The sequence below is a fragment of the Talpa europaea genome (assembly GCF_964194135.1).
Source record: "Talpa europaea genome assembly, chromosome: 1".
NCBI classification, from domain to species: domain Eukaryota; kingdom Metazoa; phylum Chordata; class Mammalia; order Eulipotyphla; family Talpidae; genus Talpa; species Talpa europaea.
The window spans coordinates 115,219,113-115,243,966 of NC_140073.1; the positions used below are offsets into that span (position 1 = coordinate 115,219,113).

General features: G+C 38.7%; 1 protein-coding gene across 1 annotated transcript in view; it reads right to left on the minus strand.

Annotated features, from left to right (window-relative positions):
- CCDC141 (coiled-coil domain containing 141) overlaps nucleotides 1–24,854 on the minus strand; it is a gene marked incomplete at both ends in the record, with an annotated part of 197,454 nt that overhangs the window by 4,544 nt on the left and 168,056 nt on the right. Inside the window, 2 exons of the mRNA XM_084258924.1 lie at nucleotides 23,588–23,635; nucleotides 24,284–24,375. Of these exons, the coding sequence (XP_084115050.1) occupies nucleotides 23,588–23,635; nucleotides 24,284–24,375 (140 nt within the window). The remainder of the gene's footprint in view (nucleotides 1–23,587; nucleotides 23,636–24,283; nucleotides 24,376–24,854) is intronic.

Below are 24,854 nucleotides of genomic sequence, written 5' to 3' on the forward strand. Positions count from 1 at the left end.
ATAAATGTATAAATATTTTTGTGTGTATTCATACTATGTTAAGCAGTTCGGTCACTGAGATTTGGCAAAGCATACAATAGACAGAACTCTCTGCCCTCAAGGAGTTTGCATTTTAGTAATAATCTAGTAATATAATATCTATAAAGTCCCTTCCATTCATAAAGTACTTTAAAGCTCAAATATAGACTCATGATTGAGTTATTTTTACATGAGGAAGTTGAAAAGCAAATTCAGGAAGTAGGGGGGGAAGAAGGGAGATTGTGCTAACCAAAATGACCCTTTCTAATGATTATCGTCTGTGTTTCTTGAGTTATAAAGACAGGCAAAGCTACACTGCAGACGTCAACAGCAGGAAAGTGTTGCTGAAAATTCAAGAGGAGACTTTCCTTTGCTCTATTTTTATTCCCTCTGGTTATAATCATTTTACTAAAATGAGATTAATTGATTTTTATAATTATTTACAGGTGTATTAACATAAAAAATTTAATGTTCCATTAAAGGTAAAAATTATTATTTTAGACTAGTATGAAACTTCTGCCAAAGTAGGAAAGATCAAAAAGTTAGTCTTGAATTTCTCTGTGGCATTGACTCCGGGGGCGTGAGGAATTTCCTCCTGTGCTATATGGGCTCAGGCATTTCGCTTGAGCCTCTGAGACTCAGATTTGTCAGTTTAAACTGGGGATTGAAATAGCCACTTCAAAGGGCTATTGAGAAGATTAAGTGACAGTATGAATGTGACAGTGCCCAGGACAGCGAGAACCTGACATATAGTGGGCATTTCATTTGTTTGCTGTTGCCACACATAACACAAAAGAAAATTCATTTCTATGCTCAGTAATATTGAGTTGGTCATTTATCTAAATACCCGCATGGATATTCAGGATAGTGTTTGCTAAGATAACTTAGAAAAGACCAAAAGTAGCTCATGGAAACATATGTCTTGTCCATCCCCAAGGGACTTCAGAAACTGACATATTTATAAAAGGAATTAAAGCAAAACCCAAGAACAACTGGAATTTTAAAGAAGAAATAAGCTGGGATTCTGGAGGCCTGGGACAGGAAACAATAAACCAGATCATACCCAACCCTCAGATAACGAACCCTAGAGGTGATCTTGTCAAATGATAAGCTTTATAAAAGCCCAAGGAAGACTGTCAGGCTCACTTTATCTCCAGTAACCCACAGCATGTGCAGGACCTATGGATTAGGGGTTCTTTAGGGAGAAAAATGTGTTTAGGAACTGAAAAAATATGAGGTTTTTTTGATACATAAAAAGGAATCTGCAAAAATAAATACGATGTTTATCAAATGTCTTAAGAAGACATGCCAATTAATCAATTGAATTTGTAATGGGTATATTTTAAAAGGCCTGATATGTTAAGGGATGAATCCTCTCAGATTAAGAGACTTGTATGGGACAAAAACCTAAAAATGACCCTGAAGGCAGCTCTACTGTCTCAAAAAATAAAGGTATGCTTTGAAATATTTAAAAGACAGTTGGAGCCTTAAATAATAGCCCATGATCATATGGAGTTCTGAAGATTTAGTGTATCCATTGAAGAGATGTAGGCTTTTTTTAATCTCTGTGCTTTATCCCATGTATTTACAATAACTAGTCAAATAATTATCCTCCCACCATCTCTTTACTTAATTATATAGTATCCTTTTGCAGCAAACACTGACAATGAAAGCAAAATGTGGGGTCCTCTAATCTCCCCTCCCTCTACTACTCATCTCTTCCTACTCAATTCTGTGCACCTGGAAAGATAATCCCTAGAGGGGACCTCGGATCCCTCCTTGCTCAGCTGTAGTTTGGTCATGACTTTCTTCTATCAGGGACCTCTTTCCTACAGGTACTCTATTTGGGTTCTGGTAACTGCTCCTTTCCCAAGTTTATAGTGAAGGCTTTGTACTGTTGCTACTCCCAGGGCTCTTTGTGATCCCCTGATCCCCTGTTAGTGTTCATTAACCTGTTTATGAACACATTGTAATTATCTCTCTGCTAAACTCTCTTTAATTATGCCATTGCATGTGCTTCATGACCTGTCACCTGACCCATCTGTACAGAGACAGAAACAATCTCTCTCTTCCCGCCCCCACAGCCTAAGCATTTATCTTTATTATTAGATATTTATTTAAATTTAATATTCTTTTTCCTCATCTTCTTCCCTACATGCAGCACATGTATTTTTGATGTGAAGTTCATACTTGTGTTATTTTCCTCCTCTTCTTCCTATTCCTCCTTTCTTTCCTTCTCTTTTTTTAAAGATTTTTTACTTATTTGTACAAGAACTGGGGTATAGGCCAGAGGTACAGGGAGTGAGAGAATTCACCAAAGACAGAGCGGGGAGCAGAACAGGCAGACGGACCAAAGACACTGCTGAGGGGAGCAGTGGGCGAGACAGGAGATGTCTGCTATGCCAAGTGGGTTTCTCCCTGGCCTGCTGGGAATCAAACCCACTCTGCAGAGGCTTCAGACAGCTTTATAGCATGGCGCTCAACCCGCTGCACCACCGGGGAGGCCCCCTTACTTTCCTTCTTAAGTGATTTTTGAGTGTCACCAAGAACTATGGGGAAATACAGAAAATATAACATCTTCACTTAGCTGGAAAGGCAAAGTTGCTGTGAGCAATGCAAGGAGAGATGATGAAAAGTAAGAGCCAAATGTTTGCTCGAGATATTGAATGCTCAGGAATCCAGAAAAGCAGGAGAGCAGTGCTGGGTGAGACAAAAGTAGAATTCTTCATGGTAAGGATTACTTGGGCTGGGTATTTTCATGTCAGTTCAGAAAAGAATTGAGGCATTTCATCAAAAGCACATAAAATATGATAAAAGAGGCCTGTATATCTGTAAAGGTATGAACTTATACCCCTAAATCACATATAGTGTCATAAACCGACATTATGTTGATAAGAACAATACAATTTAGAAAAGAATATGTGTCCGAAAGACTTAATAAGAAACAAAGTAGAAAACTAAAACCATGTCAAAGTACAATATAAATTCACAAACCAAGAACAACATCACTTATGAAAACTTTCATAATCTGAAATGGTATAAGGGGAAGAAGCAATTACCATTAATTAATTTATTTATTTATTTATTTTTTATAGAGGCATGCTTTTATTTATTTATTTATTATAGTTGTTTGTTTGTTTTGTTTATACATGCACTGGGTACAGTCAGGAGCGCGGGAGGGTGAGAGAATTCACCAGAGCCAGAGTGGGGAGCAGAGCAGGCAGAAGGACTGAAGTACACTGCTGAGGGGAGCAGCGGGTGGCAGGAGAGGTCTGCGCACCATGTGGGATCCTCCTCCGGGGCCGGGGAGCAGCCGGGGATCGAACCGGCGCCGCAGAGGCCGCGGGCAGCTTCGCAACCCAGCGCTCAACCGCTGCGCCACCGGGGAGGCCCTACCATTAATTTATATAGAAAAACTTTTGAGCATTCCCTGACCCCAAAGATAAGCTACCAAATCATACCAACTAACACATAAAATCTAAGGTGATATTAACATATAATAAAGTAGGAATGATAGGATAGTAGTTTCCAGAAAAGGCAGTTGGTGGTGATACTTGCTGTTCAGGCTGCTCTCTGCTCTCTCACGGTGCTGCAAAACCAACCCTGACTACTATTTTTGCTATTTGATTTTTATTGTAAAAGTGCAAATGCTCTTCAGATTCCTTTAGATTAGTGAAGACAGGGACTAATGTAAATGTTTCTCGAAGTGAAGTGATATAATGTGAACTTTCAGAAGCCAGGAATACCTATATTTGCTTGAGTGGCTCTTCAGGTTTGAGAGTGAACTTCCCTGAAATTGAAAAAAATGGGGTCATAATTCTTCACACAGGGGAAGCATATCAGTTCTTTGAGAGGTGGGACAATTTTTCCAACACTGAATTAAAAAAAAACAAAAACACTTAGGCACAACTTGACTGTGGGGATACTGAGTGATGTATAGTATGCAAAGTCCTATGACAGGTGGAATCACCAAATTTATATGTTGATAGTTGGTGTGGAAGTTTTCAACAAAAGCCAGAGTCATAAAACTAAATGACAGCTCACTAAATTCAACTGATTGAAAGGTAAGGAAATACAGTATAAAAAATAAAAATGGGGCCTCCCCTAGTGGCGCAGTGGTTGAGCGCTGGGCTGCGAGGCTGCCCGTAGCCTCTGCAGTGCTGGTTCATTCCCAGGCCATTGGCGAGAGTCCCACAAAAATAAATAAATAAATAAATAAATAAAATAAAATAAAAATGGGACTAGGGCTCCAGCCACTGGTCCATGGATAGGATTTATAACATCCCACTGACCTTTGCTAACCATCACCTCTCTCAGACTTTCCTTTGATAGGAATTGAAACTGAAAACCAGTAGTACTCTGGCTAAACACTTAAAATTTTCTGTGATTGACATTATCTATAAGAGATTTAAACCAAATTTGTATTCTCTGTTGTAATGTAAAGGTTTCCATTTTTTCACGGGTGCTAACAACAATCACTTACTTATGAAGTAGTTTATATTTTGGTAAATAAATCCACTTCTGGTTTGACAATTACACTCTTAGACTGTAGAATATTGATGTACATTAGTCCTTAGAGACGTTGGATGGAACTTCTCTTTTTAATGTTTAAGAGGCAAGCAAACACCCTGGGAAGGTCAGCATGAAAGGCAGGATTTCTTAGTATCAGAACCCACTGCTACATGAGCAGCCCGAGGAACTAACTCACAGTGTTTTTCACGAGTTCATGACACAAAAGGACTTTGCAGATGAAGGTCCTGTGTCACTGTTAGAACCAGGAAAGCCAAGTCGATTGCATCATACCTCTGTTTCTAAGATTTTTGTTTAAAGACCTTAGGGGATAATATTTGTCAGTGGGTGTGAGCAAGAATTACCACCAGAAAATGATATTCAAGGGATTTGTCAGTTTAACCATTTTTCCCCCTTAATTATGTTTATTGAGGTAACGTTGGTTTACAGCATTGTGTTTGTTTTAGGGGTTATAGGTTCAAACCTGTACAAATGTATTTTCATACCATTCCAACACTAAAGTCCCAATAATCCTCCACCATGCTCCACTCCCTCCTCTGGTTACCTCAGTTTTGTAGTCAGATGTAAAGGTTTGTTATTGGTTTGATGCTGTCTGCCCCTTTGTTACGTCTCTCTACAGTATGGTGACTGTTCTTATCAATTTAAGCATTCGATCTCTAATGTTCTGAGGGTCAGAGGGTTGTGTATACAGTAAAGTTAGTATGGTACAAATTGCTTTCATGCTAGTTCCCTGATATTGAAAGATTTAACATTTGTGGGGTTGACATTATAGTGAATAACACTATAGTCATGGCAGTTAATTTGGGTGAAATGAAAATTTGCACCTTACAAAAATAATGCAGCTGTGTACCTAAGGGTCAACTATTAGTAAGTGAACTGGTAGCAGATCAGAAACATATTAGCATGTCACTTTTGTTTTCTATTCACCTTATAGAATCATACTAAATGATGAACAAACCTTGTTATAGGAAATGTAAACTGCAAAAGCTCATGTGTCTGTCAATAGGGAGTATTGGTATTGATACAATAGGCTATTAGGCAGCTTTTAAAAAAATAAAATAACGATGAAAGGGAACTTGCCTTGCCAGAAATTATAACTTACTATAAAAGTATAGCAATCAAACTTTAACTTCTGAAGTATGTACAAGTATTGGCACAATAACATAAAAATAGGTTATTAAATAGATATCTAGAAATAGATCTATGCAAATCTGAGGAATTAATCTATGATGATTTAGGGGTTATAGGTTCAATGGTGCCAGTATATTTGGGTATTTATTCAGAAGAGAGCACCTCATACCATGTAAAATAAATCCCAAATAGCTGAAAATCTAAAAGTAAAAAGAACACAATGAAATATGTAACAATAATAGGAAAATACTCATGTAATTTCACAGATGGGAGACACTATCTTAAGATACTCTGGAAACTCACATGAAACAAGTAAATGATTTTGGATGGCACAATATACCTTGGTCAAATTAAAGAGGCTGAGGAAAATATTTGCATGCATATGTCAGGTGAGATTCAGATGACAACAAAACAGAGGTCTGAGCATGAAGATGCTTATTGCAGCAGTGCTTGAAGAGGGAAAATTTGGGAAACAACCTGAATGTCAATCAATGAAGAACTGGTTGAATGATTTATGGTATAAACATGACATGAATGTTATCCAGCAATTAAGGATAATGAGTTGCTCCAGAGAGATCATGTCAGCAGGTGAAAAAGCAAATTTCAGGTTGGTGTACAATGCATATTGCTTTCAATGACAGCACTCTGTTTATTTCATAGTTCTCAATCACTGTTTTTAGATAGTTTGTTATTTTCTTGATTTTTGCCTGATTCTCACAGTGGGCTGTAATTTCTTTAAATTGCCTAAATCTAATACAATATATAGGTTGGCCTTCACATCCCTGACTTCTAATACAATGTTCTACTAGATAAAAGATGTTCATTTAATATTTATTTAATGAAAATTCATAGTAAACTTTTGGAATGCTATAGAATCAACTAAAGAGCAATTTCCTTTACATAATGGACCTAGCAATCTCAGGGTAAAGATGAAAACTTCATTTCCACCTAAATCTCTATCTGAAGTGTTTGAAATTTCACCATAAGCACATATAATCTTCTTTGAAAAAGACCAAATATTGGGCCTCCCTGGTGGTGCAGGGGGTTGAGACCCAACCTATGAAGCTCACTGCAGCGGCTGCAGCACAAGTTCGTTCCCCAGCCAGGGAGTACCCACATGGCACAGCAGAACTCTCCTGTCTTGCCTGCTGCAGGGGTGTATTTCAGTCAATCTGCCTGTTCTGTTCCCCACTCTGTCTCTGGTGAATCCTCTCACCCATCCACACCTCTGGCCTGTACCCCAGTTCTCGTATGCATAAATAAATAAATCTTTTTTTAAAAAAGACCAAATACTGTGACAGTGTATTAAAAACAATTGTGAAATTAAAATTAAAACTTAAAAAAATCTAGTTAATAAAAAACAATTAACAAAAAATTTTTTCTCCATGAAAGATGCCCTCTTGCACTTGTGTGGGTAAGTGACCAAAGGCTCAAGAAATCTAAATGAGGGAAATCAAATATATGCAAGGGGGAAATGACGGAGAGAGGTCTCTTAAGCTCAAGTGTCAGTCCTGTGATTAGGGTGGAATAAGCATGTATCACTTTAACAAAAAGCAAAAAAATTCAAACATCACAAAAAACAGTTACAGCCATTACCCACCTAAATAAGATATTTGGGACAGGAAACGGAGCATCTGGAAAAATCCTGTACTGTTGGTTCTGTGTCTGTCTACCTTCAACTCAACTTTGCCTTCCCCAAGCCTCTTGGAACCTGCATCTTTCTGGAAACAAACATTCTGCAAGTTCAATCTATTCACAGAGCTTCTGCCAAGTCCACGCCTTAGCTGGAACCATGTCCCCTGAAGCACAGGACGTGGCCTCCTGCCCAGCCAAACTGCTCAGAGTCCCTGCAGCCCCGTGCTGCTTTTCCTTGCCTTCTCTCCATTACGACCCCTAGACTTTTACATCTTTAGTCTTTATTCGTGGACAAAGTCTGCTATTCCTTTGAAGGTAAAATTCTTTGCTATCAGTTTTTGTTCTCCAGACTTTCAGGTCATTCCTCAACATTCCCTGAAGACATCAGCATCAGCACCACTTCCGTAAGCCCCGCTGGCATCCTGAGAGACTCCAACGCCGTGTGTAACCATAATAGATGAATAAACAGCACAGCTTCTGCACCGGACAGACTTCAGATCAAATTCAAGATGTGCTGATTATTAGCAGAACAATTTGGACAGATCATTGAAGGTTGATTTTGTCTTTGTAAAATGGGAATACTCTTCTTCATAGTGTATTCTCCCTTTCCTTGTTTTGCTTTTTAATTAACTAGATTTTGTGAGATTTAATTAAAAATGGGTTTCAGTACATTACCATAACAACTAGTCTTTGTATTCAGAGCAGTGTATGGTCAGTGCTCAGTACTATGCTTCTAAGTGTGGTTATTTGAGTGGCCTTTTCTAAGCATTAGCCACAGGGTTCCCACCCTCAGATCTTGTTTGACTTTCATTTCTTCCTTCCCACTCCAGTGCTGTATCCCTATAAGCTACTTTTGGATCTTAGCCTTTCCAGGTCTCTTCTCTATGGAGTTGATTTTCTTCTAACATCGACAGAGAGTATGAAGCAATATCTCCTATCATCATCATTATCAAGGGCAAAGCCTAACCATTTATTCTATAACCACACACATGCTTATCTGTTTCCGTCCAGTCTTAAGAGAAAATGGGTCTAGTGCTCTTCAACATTAGAACACTATTCTGGATCCTTCTCCTCTGTGTTTGCCTGGACTTTTACTATCCCATATTTATATGTTTAACTTCCCCTTTCTACATGCTTTTGCTCTTATCTGTTAAATATACCATGGTCTTAGTTATCTTAACCAACAAATAGGGGCCTCCCTGGTGCACAGGAGTTAAAGACAGAGCTATGAAGCTATCTTCAGTCACTGCAGCATGAATTTGATCCCCAGCCGGCTAGGGAGCACCCCATATGGCGCAGCAGACCTCTCCTGTCTCGCCTGCTGCTCCCCTCCGCGCTTATTTCAGTAGATCTGCCTGTTCTGCTCCCAACTCTCTGGTGAACCCTCTCACTACTCCCCCCAAACCTCTGGCCTATACCCCAGTTCTTGTATGCATAAATAAATAAATTTAAAAAAAAATAGGGCCTCCCTGCTGGCGCAAGGGGTTAAGATGCAATCGATGAAGCTGTTCACGGCTGCTGCAGCACAAGTTTGATCCCCGGCTGGGGAGCTGCCCACATGGCACAGCAGACCTCTCCTGACTTGCCTGCTGCTCTCTTCAGCAGTGTATTTCAGTCAGTCTGCCTGTTCTGTTCCCCACTCTGTCTCTGGAGAATCCTCTCATCCCCCACACCTCTGGCCTGTAACTCAGTTCTTGTATGCATAAATAAATAAATCTTTAAAAAAAAAACCCAACAAATAATAAAAGACACAAACCTTCTCAAGACTCTGCATTGCTCTCTGGACACTGAAAGGTTAATGCAGGAAGGCAGAATGCAAAAGCCCACCAGGAAGCCCACCTGGGGGCAGGAATGCAGAAGCCTGCCTAGAGGATTCAGACAATGAACCTCCCCCCACCAAACTTTTTCCCACCACACAAACCCAGTTTACCACCTGACCTCTCCTCACTCCATAAAAACCTGTCTCCCCCTGACAACCTGCATGACTTCAACTTCACCGACACCCACCTTCGGTTGGTGAAATCTGCCCGGGAGCAATAAATTTTCCCTTCCTTTGAGAAAGCTTGGCCTGGTTCTTCCATACTGTGCAGTACCTTTCAGACACCACTCCATCTCTTTTCTGCCAATAACCACGCCAACTATCATAACACTGTGCACTTACTACCTGCCCCTATTATGTATCAGCTCTTATTGTTGACACATATATTTTCTCATAATTATAACTGAGCTTGCTGCCATGTTCATTTCTTTATTCCCTATTATTTTTTCTATTGTTCTTTATTACTTTCTGAACCCTTGTTTAGTGTCTTCTCTCATTGTTCTTCTCATCCCAATTAAATCAACATTTTGAATGCCTTTCTTATTTCCAAATCCAAAAGGCATTTTAAACTTTTATGTGACATTATAATAAGTCATGTGATATTAATTCCTGATGCATTCCTGGCAGTTTGCAATGGATACTGTAAAAATAACATATTTGGAGCTATGGTAGAGGACTATGGGAGTCTTGGTGGCATGCTTGGTAAGTAACATACACCTATGCATCTGAAGTGATGCGATCCTATACCTCTGCTGTATATCATATACAGTGGTGTAAACCAATGTTACCTCAAATTAAGAAAAAATGAAAATCTACTCATTCACTCTAAAAAGTATACTTTTATCATGCATAATAATATATGATGTGTTAGGGCTTTCAAATAAATTCTTTTCTTCCTCATCCGTCACTGAAAGGAAAACTGTTGAGTGAGTTCACAACACTGAACTTGAACTGTGTCTTCCTTTGGCCTCAGATTCTTTAATAAAACATTATACCCATGGACAGTGCTAAGATTTTTGTGCATATCATTACATTCACCACTTCGCTTTCTAACTTTTATATTTTTTCTTCTATGAGCTCTCTCAAACTTGAACTCTGTGGAACCTGTCTCTCTGGAGACACATTCCTGACTCACTCATGAGCAATTTCCTCCCTGCTTCTTTTTAAGTGTGTTATTTTTTTCTCAGATGCTGCCTCTTCCTACATTTTGTGTTTTCCTTGCCTTAACTCATCTACATTCAATGCTTTAACTACATCTGGATGACATCAAAGTGATTATCTTTGGCTTTCTCACCTATTGAAGCTCCGAATTCACATTTCACTGTATACTGGTTAGCTTTAAAAGAATCTTAAATTCAAAAGAGCCAGGTTTGAATCCTTATAAATCCATTCCTCCTCTTGATTTTTCCACCTAAGTTAATAATGTCACAAGCACCTAAGTTAAAAGCTCTGGGAGTTGTTCGTAATTCTTCCCTCTCCCTCATTGTCTCCTTCTGAGATGTCATTACACTCTTTTAATTCAACCACTTAAACATTTCCTGAGTCTTCACGGTCCTGTCTATTGCCACTGCCATCCTAATTTCTCACTGTGTTATTGGATTTAACCTCTTAACTGTTTTTTGTCTACCTACAAACTAAATTCTACACCAAAATCCAAACAAGCACTCCACAACCACATCACTTCCTTGATTTAAATCTTCAGCAACTCCAGGAACTCTCCATCATACAAGACACTAATGGAATCCATAATCTTCCATTCCTAATGTTCTGGCTCCCCGTACCCAAATCATTGTCAGGTGCAACGCTGCCTAGAACAATGACACACAGTAGGTGCTAGTTATGCATTCAATTGCGTCCCCCCTAAGTAAGTCAAAACCCTAATCCCTAGTACATATGAACATTGCTATAATGAGATAGAGTTGAGTCTTTAAATAGGATATTAAGTTAAAATGAGGTATTTAGGGTGGACTATAATCCAAGATAACTGGTGTCTTTAAAAGAAGAGATTAGGATACAGATTTACAAAGAGGAAGAACATGTCAAGACATGGAAGGAGGCGGTGATCTACAAGCCAAGGAGAGAGGCCTCAGTAACAAGCCAGACCTGCTGACAAATTGATCTTTGATGTACAATATTCAGGACCATGAGAACATAAATATCTGTTGTTTAAGTCACTATAGGGGCAGGAGGGACACAGGGCAGGATCGCTAATCCAGCAGACCAGGTAAAGGAGGAGAGAGTCCTGGAGCCCCCAGTGGCTTTTGCAGGCTTTTTATTTAGATTTACCAGGCACATGGCAGGCAGGGGTTCTGGGGGCCAGGAGGCTGGCAGTCCTCCCAGCCCCCAGCAAATCCTCACTCTATTTGGGCTCTCCGGCCTTCTCTCTGCTTCTCTTCTCTGCCTCTACTGGTGTCCCTGCGCCGCTGCCCCTAAAAGCCCAGTCTCAGCCCAGGTGAATCCCATGTACTTATGCCCACACCCTACTCCAGGTGCCCGCCATCAGGCATGCATTCAGGACCGCAGAACCATCATCAATCTTAATAACGGGAGGGCAGAAAATCCTGATACTTTTTACCTTACCCTACAGTCACCCAGTCTGTAAATGATATAGCAGCCCTTGCAAACTAATAGAATGCTCCATAAAATATTTCTTGAGAAAAGAACAACTTTATCAGTGAAATAGACACATGTTAGAACTATTAGTAACTGACTGTAGGGTAAGGTAAAAAGATTCAGGTTTTTCTGCCCTCCCGCCATTAGGATTGGTGATGGATCTGCGTTCCTGAATGCATGCCTGATGGCGGGCACCTGGAGTGGGGTGTGGGCCTGCATAGATGGGATTCACCTGGGCTAAGATTGGGCCTATAAGGGCGGCATCATGGAGATGCCACTAGAAGCAGAGAGAAGCAGAAGCAGAAGCATGAGAGAGCAGAGACCACCAGAGAATGCCAGAGAGCCCAGACAGAGTGAAGACTTGCTGGGGCCTGGGAGGTCTGCCAGCCTCCCGGCCCCCCAGTACCCCTTCCCAGCCATGTACCTGGTAAATTCCAATAAAAGCCTGCAAAAGCCACTGAGGGCTCCAGGACTCCTCCTTTACCCCATCTGCTGGATCAGAAAACCTGCACTGTGCCCCTTCCTGCCCTTACACTGACTTTCTCTGAAGCCCTGAAGCTTACTCTAAGGAAATGAGAGTAGAGAAAGTTGGAGGGGATATGTCTTTCTATTAATATTAATTATTATCTCAGTAGTAAGAAATTACTTATTTTGTACCTTTTACTTTGCATCTAATTTTGAAATGTTTACTTACCCATCTCAAACTTTTAGTAGTAAAATCCCATCTTTAGTAGTTTCTCTCCATCTTAGCTGGAATGATAAAATATATCACCTGTAGGGCCTCCCTGGTGGCGCAGCGGGTTGAGAGTGGCGCTGTGAAGCTGTCCACATCTTCTGCAGCGTGGGTTTGATCCAGGCCAACCAGCAAGAATCCCACATGGCACAGCAGACCTCTCCTGTCTTGCCCGCTGCTCCCCTCAGCAGTGTATTTCTGTCGTCTGCCTGTTCTGCTCCCCAATCTGTCTCTGGTGAATCCTCTCACACTCCCTCACCTCTGGCCTGTAACCCAGTTCTTGTATAAATAAATAAATCTTTTTTTTAAAAAAAAACCCAAAAAACATATCACCTGTATGTGAACTTTCATCTCTTTTTGTAACAGGGTGGTCCCTAGGAAAGGGGGAGTTTCCAGGTTTCCTGCCCCGCCCAAGGGAGGGTGGAGCTGAGCAGGGAGAAGCTGCAGAGGAGACTGAGGAAGGAAGGAAGCAGGATGGAGCCAGAATGAGACCTGGAGGAGGCACATGGAGCAGAGAGACATATGAAGAAACTGCACTTGCCTTTTGGTTGTAGACTGGGTGACACAATGTGGGTTAGACTCGTGGGGAGGATAACAATGGCAACTTTTTTTTTCCCTTTTTTAAATTTTATTTATTTTTTACATCATTTTTCATTTTTGCACAATGTATGCATTTTCATGTTGGTTGTATTCCCCATATAATTCCCACCCCCCCTTATTTTGACCCTAATCCCTCCCACTTCACCACTCCCCCCCTCCCCACAGTGTCTCTAGTTTATTGTTGCTTGTGGATTTTGATTTTTACTTTATTATAATTAGTCTTTTTCCTGGTCCCTTATTTAGGTTTTTTTGATTCCTGCTATGAGTAAGACCATCCAGTATTTTTCTTTTTCTTTCTGGCTTATTTCACCGAGCATGATCCCATCCATCTCCATCCATGTTGCTGCAAATTGCATGAGTTTATCTTTTTTGATTGCTGAGTAATATTCCACCATGTATATGTACCACATCTTCTTGATCCAGTCATCTATTTTGGGGCATTTTGGTTGTTTTCATAGCTTAGCTAACAATGAAAACTTTTATCTTGATTTTGATTTTACTCTTTTCCTTCCAGACTTGTCTGGTTGTTTCTGATCCTTTTCTGTGGGTCCCCACTGGAAGATGCTTTAGACTTGTGGCAGCCTTTGGGGCCTTGCTCTGGACCAATCCTGCTTGGGTGGACTTTTACCCACAAGGGGATGGGTAACTTTGGGTGCTTGATTTAAAAACTATATTCTTTGCCTTTCCTGTATTGTTTACTAATTGTATTAAAATTTCTTTTCATTAAAGTCTCATATGTTTTGTGTTGATGCGGCGGATGGCAGAACCTGTTTAGAGTAGGCAGATTCGCGGGATCTGGGGTGCCCCTCTCTCTGCCCTGTAACGCTTTTATCTCTGCTGATAGACTTTGATGTGGGTCAGAGGAGGAAAACAGCATTATTAACCCCACAGTGACTCCACGCATTAGGGTTAATAGAATCACAAATTTCAGATCCTACATAGCATTAAGCCTCTCTAAGCTTGGACAAGGGAAAGGAAGGGCCTGAAGTCCAGAAGTTGGCCTGTACTCACAGCTAGGGCTTGTGTTTTTCTGTTAAATACAGTTTCACAAATCATCAAGATAAACAAGGTGATTCCAGACCACGTGGACTAAGTCAAAAACAAACCACTGCTCATCTTGTCTGAACAGAGAACATGACCTTTGTCCAAGCCTGAAAAATGACTCCTCTACCCTGGCTAATACGAGTGACTGTGGCGTTTTGTTTTGTTTTTGTTTTTGTTTTTGATTTCTCACATCTGATGTGGGCACTGGCTCAGTGAAGCTTCACTGAGCTGCCCAACTTGTTAGTGAGGAAGCAGAGGCTCAAAGAGGTTAAATAACATGCCTGGGGGCACAGAGCTGGCAAGGAGCAGTGTCAGGATTTGACTTTATCTCCAGAGTTTAAAAACCTGGACTATGCTGCCTCACAATTGATTTTCCGCAGAACCTTTTTTTCCTATAACACCATTTATATTTGATTTGAATCCTGCGCAGTTTTTGAATTTCTGAATATTGCGCAGTGCAGCAAATATATTCACATTTCCCCTGTAGTTTTAAATTTATCAGTCAATTATCTCTACACTCTCTCTGTCTCTCTCTCCTCTTCTCTGACTGCTGCTTCTTTACCAGTTTACAGCTCCTGTAGGCAAAATTTATTAAGATACCCAAACACAATTACCTCTGCCTCCAATCCACAACAACGCCGTGTTCTCCCAGTCTCCTAACACAAACTCCAAACCTACCATGTCACCTCTAACTCCCCGTTACAGAGGTGCCTGTGGTTCTTATGGCATGTGGTCTCCTTTGTGCAAAAGCAGTAAGCCAAACATGTTAACTATGCCCATGCTCGTGGGGTCTTTAGCTAGAAGGCGTTGATGTTACATGTGTTCATAGTTATGTCTATACATGTGCACATGTGTATGTACGCATATATATGTGGGGATACAGATAAAAATACTAAAATGCTAATAATATTTGCTTCTGGGAGTTAGATTGTGGGTTAATTTGATATTCTTGTTTGTTGCCTACCTATGTTGTCTGCATTTTCTACAAGATGCGTGGCAATGTCAAATGGGAGGGGAAAGCTATTCATAAAGAAATGAATGTGTAGGAAATTTCTTATTCCTTAGAAAAATTCCTTGAATGTATTAGTAAAAGATAGAAAATTCAAGTTCAGAAATTATAACCTTACAAATGGAATTATATATATTATTAATTCATCATAACTTCAGCAGGATTTTGGTTTGAAGATGTGAACTATCTTCTCATTGTCCCCAGTGCCCTCTCAGAAAACAGTGCATGCCTTTAAAAGCCCCTTCACTTGTGAGCTGAGTTCTTTACTCAGGAAGTTGTATCTGAGAGCATGTTGCTACTGCTGAAGTCTGAAGTACTGCTGGAAGAGAAGGAAAAGAAGAGGTGGAGTAGGGAAGGGATCCTTCTTTTCCAGGCTAAAGTAGGGAAAATTCCAACCAGAGACCTGATATAGCTGGGATGTTTGTGACTCAAAGTCAGTAGAAATGGATTTTGTATGAGTTTTGTTTTGTTTCTATTCAGTTCTGTGGTAATACTTCCTGGCCTTTTTCTAAGAAAAGCGGAAGAATGACCCTATTTAAGGGACAAGAGGACCAGGCATGGAGACTGTCACACCAGACTAGAGCATGGTGGTTTCTATAAAGATGAAAGAAGAGGGCACCACTGAGAGATGATTATGAATTGTTAGGAATTGAAGAACTTGGAGTGAGGGAACTGGATATAAAGATGATTCCAAAATTTCTGGCTTACTCAAGTGGGTTGTAATAATGCTGTTTATTGCATTAAGGAAAGAAGCAAGCTTGGGTAAAGATAACTTTGGATATAGGCAAAACTGAGGTGCTAGTGGAAATGCAGCAGGAGGTATAGAGTAAATTGAATCTGAAGCTTGAAGAAGTTTGGACTGGAGAGAAACATTTAGGAGTTATTAACTCATTTTGTTGGCACTTGAAACTTTGGGAGTAAAGGATCTTTCAGCAGGAGAGCAGGGGAGCCAGGAAGGGATCTGGGGTAGATGGATAACTGAAGAACGCAACAATTTAAAAAAGGAAAAAATGTACAAAACACCCAAGAATGAAGAATAACAGGACGTCCAGGTGAGAATGACACCATGAAAGCCCAAAGGGAGTTAATATGTCAACTCTAAGAGAAAACTGTTGTTTCCAAATGTTGCTGGAATATGTCATTTGGGTTCAGTGTCACTGCTAGGATGAGAGGGATATTGTTTCCATGAAGTGGTGTGAATGGAAGTATATAAATCTCTTTCAAAAAAGTTCTTTCATGAAGGAGTGGAGATAATAGAATGGGAGCTGGGGAATTCTGCCAGCTCAAAATAGAAACATCTGCCAGCTCTTCCTAAAGAAATGTGAAAACCTCTTCCTAGGAAAGTATTCCATCCAGCATTGACATGAGAGGATTCATATTTGCTTCAGGCATTTAGCTCACATTCCATATTGAATGTCAGAGACACTGCATCTCATGGACAGGACACGTGCTTCTGCTTCAACTCTATTTAGTCAACATTTTAATTGGACTTTTTATAGTGGGTTTGAAATTCTGAAGCTCATGACAATTTCCTTCGGACAGCTAGTGGGAGAGTGAGGAGTGGTGATCTGCTTAAGGGGTTGAGGGAACCCTGGGGAAGACTCCAGAACTCAAAATAAGGGACATAAGATTTCGTTCTGAACATTACACCATTTCTGGATGTTACATTTTTCAAAGTTACCTTAGTGAGCTAGCACTGTTTTCAGGCCAGAAAAGAATGCAAGTTATGGACAGACTGTCCTAATTAAGTCACAAATGTATTGTTCAGAATTTGATGCAGAAAAAGAAGGTAGCAAGGTACCTTTTGGTTCTCCTCATCCCTTCCAGCACAGTCTGAAATAAAGTAGGAGGGGCCCCATGCTGAAAGGCCCACATTTCACAGACACCCCAAGATGTGGTGAAGATAAGCACTATCAGGCCACTTGAGCTCTGTGACAATGGATTCAAACATATCCCTCCAACTCCAGGCTCACCAACTAAACTTTGCAAAGATAATTCAGTTTCCCATAGAGTTTGCTATAAAACCATGCTCATATATATCTATTTTGAAATTTCTCAGATTCTCTGGTAAAGGTTACTCTTTTTAATTTATTTTTAATTTTTTATTATTTTTTCTTACATCATTGTTCATTTTGTGCAGTAACTGGTCTCTCCCCTCAGATGTACTCCCCATAGTTTTCCTGCACCATGTCACCTGTGAATTCTTATTTTAAGTAGCAATGTATCATCTGTCACATTACTGAATGCTCATAAATATATTGATTTTATCTTTGGTTTGCAGATTTTTGTTTCCTAGTTTTATCAACATAAGGAATTATGTTTAGTTTAATGTTTGCACAAATTTTAGTTAAAAAAGTGTTAAAAATAGTCATCAAATCCTGAGGACCTGCAATAGTATTTTTCTGTTGAAATAGGTTTGCTTATTATTAAAGTTTTGAGAAATACTGTCAAAACTGAAAAAAAAAGAAAAACCTATTACTTAAATTAGTCATTCCATTTTATGTCCAATAACTATACTGTGACTAGATTCCTCTCTTTTCATCACTTCAAAAATTAGTGAGTGATTTTCTTTTCTAAGTCATTTAAAAAATGAAGTTTTGTTTTTTTAAGCAACAGGTTTAGGTTGCAGAAATATTGAGAAGAAAGTACTGAGTGTTCTTACGTATTCCCTTTCCACACATAATTCCCCCTATTTTTCCACATATTGCATTAGTGTAGTAAATTTATTACAAATTATTAACTAAAGTCCATGCACTACACTACGTAAAAGCCAGTCTATAAGTTTTGACAAAGCCTAATAACACGTATCCACCAATACTGTATATAGAATCAAACACACGAGTTTCTCTGCTTTAAAAATACTCTGTGCTCCACCTGTTCATCATTTCCTATCTTCCTGAAAGTCCCCAGCAAAATCCACATTTTTGTCTTTTCTAGTGTCACATAGGTGGTTTTAGACAGTATGTAGCTTTTTCAGACAGATTTCTTTCACTTAGCAATATATTTTTAAATTTCCTTTATTCCTTTTCATGTCTTGATAGCTCATTTCTTTTTATTGCTAAAAATATTCCATTGTCTGAATGAACCACAGTTTGTTTATCCGTTGACATCTTGGTTGCTTCCAAGTTTTATCAATTATAAACAAATCTGCTATAAACATCTGTGTTCAGGTTTTTGTGTGGACATATGTTTTCAACTCCTTTGGATAAATATGCAAAGGTCCTTTGGGTAAGGAGTGTAATTACCCAATCGTGTAGTGAGAGTATGTTTAGTTTAGTAAGAAACTGCCAGACTGTCTTTCAGAGTGACTGACGTTTTGTGTGCCCACCAGCAATGAATGAGAGTTTCTGTTGCTCTACACCCTTTGCCAGCATTTGGTCTTTTACAGTGTTCTGGATTTTAGCTATTCTAATAGTTGTGCATCTTAGCCATTTTTGAACAGAATAAATACTTTGGGACAATTAGTGTATATGCCAAGATGAAGAGAGATTGAAGGAAAAAAAAACTTTGGATATGGCTCCTTGGTGGTGGACAGGCTCACTCCCTAGATAAATGGTTTTTATATACTATTCTCCTTAGATGAGATAAAAATCTGCCTCAAGGGGGCCTCCCTGTTGGTGCAGGTATTAAAGATAGCACTATAAATGTATCACCACCCACTGCAGCACAGGTCAATCCCTGGACTGCTGGCCAGGAAGCTGACCCACAAGTCACAGCAGACCTCTCCTGTCTCACCCACTGCTACCCTCAGCAGTGTATTTCAGTAGATCCACCTGTTCTGCTCCCCACTCCTCTCACTCCCTGCACCTCCAGCTTACACCCCAGTTCTTGTATACATAAATAAGTAAATCTAAAAAAAATCTGGCTCAAGAGACATCAGAAATGAGAACTTTGCTTACTAGTAAATGTTATATCTTTGGAATACATTAGAATGCCTAATGCATTTAGGGTGATAGCTTTAAAAGAAGAAAGGACAATAAGCTATACAACACTCATATGGGTAGTTCCACATTTGAAGATTTATGCTTATGATTACTAGGAGAGGAAATAAAAAGTATATATTCTGAAAATAAAACTATGTGATGTACTTTAACAACTCCAGATACCATTAGGACGTCATCTTTGAACTAAGCAACAAGTGGTCCCAGTCTTTCATATGCTGGTGCTGTGTGGAATCAAATTGCCTTCCTGGAGGTGGCAGAGTCAACACTTTTTAGAAATGTTGGAATTTTGTGTAGTGCTAAAAAAGAAAAAGGTTTGAATTGCAAATATAAGATACACACAGAATATTTTAAATGTGTTCATTTTCAAAGGTATTTATAAACAATGCCAATTTTCTTTTTCATGCAATCTCATCAAATCATCTAGAAACCACTGTTTCCCTGACTGAAAAAATGAAAACAAAAACAAAGGCAAATAATCTCTAAACTCTTATTTATTTTAGCCCTCTTATTAAATTCTGCTTTTCTCACATAAAAGAGGGAGAGAAGGATCCAATAATATGAAAAACTTATTCTTAAGTTAAAAATATACCCCAGGCATTATAGGGATATAAAGCAGAATAAGAGTTTTTAGAGAAAGTCACAGTGTTAAGGATTATACTACAGACAAGAATTGAAGCAGAATTAATATTGAGGACATTTAGAACAAAGCATGCATGGCCTCCTGTTGTAAATGTCTTTATCCCCTTTACCAAAGAAATATAACCTCCACATTTTTTTCATGTCAAATTCCAGGAAAATATAGAATCCAGTCTAATGAATTTTGTGGGCTTCTACTTGATACTGAACAACATAATGATTACTATACTGGGGGAGATGATATGTTGAAAATTTTAGTTCTCATAATAAATTTGCTCAACTGAAACTTTCCAATAATCTATCCAGGATATTAGTCATTCATTTGAGAATAAATGTATAAGGAAAAGTTAAATAATAAAGCAACAGTAAATTTTTGAAGACCATCTTTATTGCTGGATTCTATTTTCTAAATTTCACTGAACAAAACCCCAGTGTTTAATCGTGACTATACCTAAGCTAACATGTGTTTGCAGAATGGTGATTCTCAGCCAGTGATGATTTTCTGCCAGGGAAGATTTGGCAATATCTGGAAACATTTTGGTCTGAGAATAGATAATGGTGTCCAGGGGGTAGAGGCCTGGACTGTTGTTGAATGTTCTATAATGCATCGAACAGCTACTGCAACAAAGATTTATCTGACCCCAAATGTTACTGTTGCCAAGGTTGATAAACCCCTGCTTTAGAGGGATAAGCCATGAAAAATCACATTTTCCTCACCTTTAAATAACCTTAATAAGTATGTAAATATCCTATGAAGTGCTTTTCTCAAAACCCAAACAAAACTATATAAAACATTATCAGGTCAATGTACACATATTGTTTTAGAAAAGCTTTCTAAGACATTAAAGGCCATAAGTGGAATACACGTATTGCCTATGTTTATTAAAGGTAATTACCAAATAAAGCACACCAGCAACACCTCCCCATTTTACCTGATACATAACAAGACAATAAGGCATGACTGTGCAATTTATGCTTTATAACGGGGTAGCTGTTTGAAAATATAGCTACTGCACTGTCCTCTGGCTCACTTTGAAAAGTGGTGGTTCTGAAAGCTTATGGTACTATTTTTACTCTTCTTGGTCCTGACTTCTTGTATTCCTGTGTTCCTGCTTCTCATTTGCCTTGGTTTGTTGAGAAAGAGAGAGAGAGAGAGAGAGAAAGAGAAGGGTTATGGCCACATAGACAAGCTCAGATAATTAGATAATTTTTCTTTAAGGAATATTTCACAAAGTCAGATTTTCCTTTGAGAAATATATTTAATTACAAATAATATTCTTCCTATGAAATATCTTTTTTTTTCTTTAAAGAAAATGATATCTGAATGTGTTTGCACTTAAAACCATATTTATCCTCTTAAGTGCAATTTCAAACAAAATTATGAGCTGTGTTCTATTTGTGATTACTCTACATGCAATAAGACAATGCCATTTTATAAAGCTACTTAAACATAGTTGTTTTTCCCTGAGAAAGAGAGTTAAAGCAGATCAAAGCGAAATGAAAGAATTTTTAAAAAGAAAACATTAATTCACATGACCCCCTCAGGAAAAAAAAAATCATTAGAAATATGTAAAAGCTTATTTCAAAAGAGATCATAATAGACAAATAATTTGACTTCATTTCAATATAATAAAGGTTAAATCTTTTAAATTGCCCGAACCTGGTACTGTGTTTTTCTCTAAAGCAGGCATTATGTGGGTGGACATGTTGATAGTTCTGTTAAGAGAGCTATAATCTCACAAGGTGACTTACCTATGAAGTTCTTCAGAATTCCACACACAAGACATCAAAATGAATTTTCATGTTTTATTATGCCACTCTGCATTCTTATACTCATTCAATATAAAGACAATGTTCAGCTAGGGTTGCGTTCTAGAGAGAGCTATGCCAAGCAACCTTCTCTTTTCTAACAGTGGGACAATTTTTCATTAACTACTATGTGCTATATCCTTAGTTATTCACAATGATACTGTGTTTTTCCAATTTTCTCTGAGAAATCCTATGTTTATCCAATTTTAAAAAGATTCAGATGCTTCTAGGATTTTCAGAGCAAATCAATAGAGGTATTGAATTTTATCTAATTTAATAAAAATTCTAGAGTAGACATGTGAAGTCATATCCATCATTAAAAATTTAAATCAAAGTGAACCAGAGGGAGGGAAGGTGATAGGGTATTAGTGACGGGCTACGGTTGAAGGTGAGTGAAGCATCTGCACATATGAAAGTGTGAAGTTAAATTTCTAAGTTACATAGTTGGTAAATGACTGGAAAATCAATAAAAAATAAAATTATAAAAGAGAGTGAGGGCCTCGCAGGCAGTTGAGTGCAGCGCTGTGAAGCTGTCCGCAGCATCTACAGCGCGGGTTCGACCCTGATCAGCCGCAGAAATACCCACATGGTGCAGCAGACCTCTCCTGTCTTGCCAACTGCTCCCCTCAGCATTGTATTTTGGTGGATCTGCCTGTTCTGCTCCCCGCTCTGTCTCTGTTGAATCCTCTTACCTCCTGCATCTCTGGACTGTACCCTAGTTCTTGTATGCATAAATAAATCTTTAAAAAAAAAAGAAAGTGAACCTTGATTATAATATATTTCCAATAATGTATACATCTAATACCATGTAATTTAAATCTCAATGAATCTCTGACTTGAAGTGTGTGTCAATGTTATTAAAATAGCCATTTATATTTTGTAGTGTACTTGAAGTCGAAAATATACTTTAAGGCTAATAAGATGAACAACAAAGTTTCTGTTTACAGAAATGGCAGTACGGGACATGAATAATCATCTAAGGATTAGATTAATTATTTGATTGTAAGACTTTCGAGTGAGAATAGTGTAACTCTAGTTTTTAGCTCACCTGATATAGTATGCCCTGGGAACTCATTACCAAACTTTCCAAAGGGCATTTAGTTTTGGCATTGCCCTATTGGATAATATTGCTCATTGGTTGGGTATGTAACTGAGTGCAATTGCAAATGGTTTCCAATACTTATCCCAAAGGAATTTTAAAAGCAGAGAATACTTTTCCCATTCAGAATAAACCTTTGACCTATTTTTGAATAGATAAACACTATACTCATGATTAACTGCTTGGTATGCTGTGGCCCTATGATACTTGTTTGGCAGCATTGTGCCTCTGGAACACAAAACTTTATGATTCTTCTGGTACCTATTTTGCAGAGTTACTGGTGGCAGTGCCTAAATACCACATTTTGACAAAATGATCTGATTACATATGTGATGCCTAAAACCTGAGTTTATTTTCAAGCCAGACCCTACAGATTTTAGATTGTTCTGCACCATCCTAACTTCTTTTGCTATTTCTGCTACAGAAAATTGTCAATCTACTTGAATGTTGCAGTGGCAACTAATGTCAAACTCTTCCATTTTGAGTCTTACAAATTTGGACCACAAATTTCCCTCATATGAATTCACTGCATATAGGCCTAAATGCTTTAGAAACCAAGGTATTCTTTTTTTTTTAAGATATATTTATTTATTTATGCATACAAGAGCTGGGGTACAGGCCAGAGGTGTGGGGGTGAGAGGGTTCACCAGAGACAGAGTAGGGAGCAGAACAGGCAGGTTGACTGAAATGCCCTGCTGAAGGGAGCAGTGGATGAGGCAGGAGAGGTCTGCTGCGCCATGTGGGTCACCTCCCTGGCCAGGGATTGAACTTGTGCTGTAGTAGTTGTGGATAGCTTCACAGTGCTGCATCTTAACCACTTGTGCCACCAGGGAGGCCACAAAACCAAGGTATTCTCTAAAATAATGTTTCTCAAACTTTAATATGCATCAAAATGACCTGATAACTTTGCTAAAAGGCAGGTTCTAATTCAGTAGGTTTGGGTTGGAGTCTGAGATTCTTCACGTACAACAAGCTCCTAGGTGCTGCTGCTGCTGCTGTTCCCTCTGTAGCACGGCTATAAGAGGCACACCAGATGAATCAGGCAGTTGAGTTATAGCAACTTATTCTTTAGGCGATGTAGTTCCACAGCTCTTGTGCAAAATATTTTTCTCCTACTTTATAATAACTTCACTTAAAGAAATTCAGGTATGAAAGGAAGAGGCTGCCAAAATGGACACACAATGAAGAAATGCTCCTCTTTTCCACCAATCTGAAACTTTGTAGGTTGGTTAAAACAGGCTAAATCTTAGAGACACTGTCTACATACTTACCTGAAGGAAATCTCCCTAAAGTTAGCCCAGGGATTCTCGGGGCCAGCCCTCATGGGGCGATGTGGCCGAGACAGAGGTAGATGCCTGGGATAATATTCCAAAGTAAGTCTTTGTAAGATTTTCAGAGGGTATTCATTGTGTGTATAGATACAATTAGATGTATTTAATGTAGATATGTGTGTGTATGTGCAGGTATGTATATGTGTGTGCTTCCTTCAAAATAGACCAGAGACAGAAGGACATAGTTTCTTAAAAAACACCACCACAGGGGAGAACATTAATGCACAGTTACAATTGGGTTTGCATTCCCTCTTCAGCACTATAATGTTTCCAATCTGCTTTCCAATTCTTCGTATGGTTCTAGCAATTGTTTGCCATTTTTATCATCTCACCTATTTTTCCCTTAGATAATGTTTCCTGTTTGTGGCTGACATGGATTTCCATTTCAGTGAATTTCACCAGCACAATTCCTTGAATCTGAAAACTGTACAATATAACCAATGGGTTAAATTATCTATCCACGGAATATACATTTAGTTGCCCAGTGTTAGGCAAAAACAACAACAAATAACCCAGTTCTTTATTACTTCATCTCTCCTAAACATTTACTCATTAAAATTAATGACATGTGAAAACATATAGAAGAAATGAATTCAATATTCCTTTTTTCCTAGAGAAAAAAGGAAACTATCAATAGTATAATTGACTTTAGAAAACATTCCTTACTTGCCTTGATTATTGTCTTGTTATAAAACAGACCACTGTTCTGTAGTTGGATGTTAAATAGGAATATGTTCCCTATCAATGATGATGATTTTTTCTCTTGAATTGCACAATTACAATTATTAACAGCATTGGTGAGTTAGTATGATACAAGAATAAATATCCCCTATCCACAAAAGTTTGACTAAGATAATCAGATTGTTTGTTACCTCTACAGGAGTTTAATATAAAATTACATTT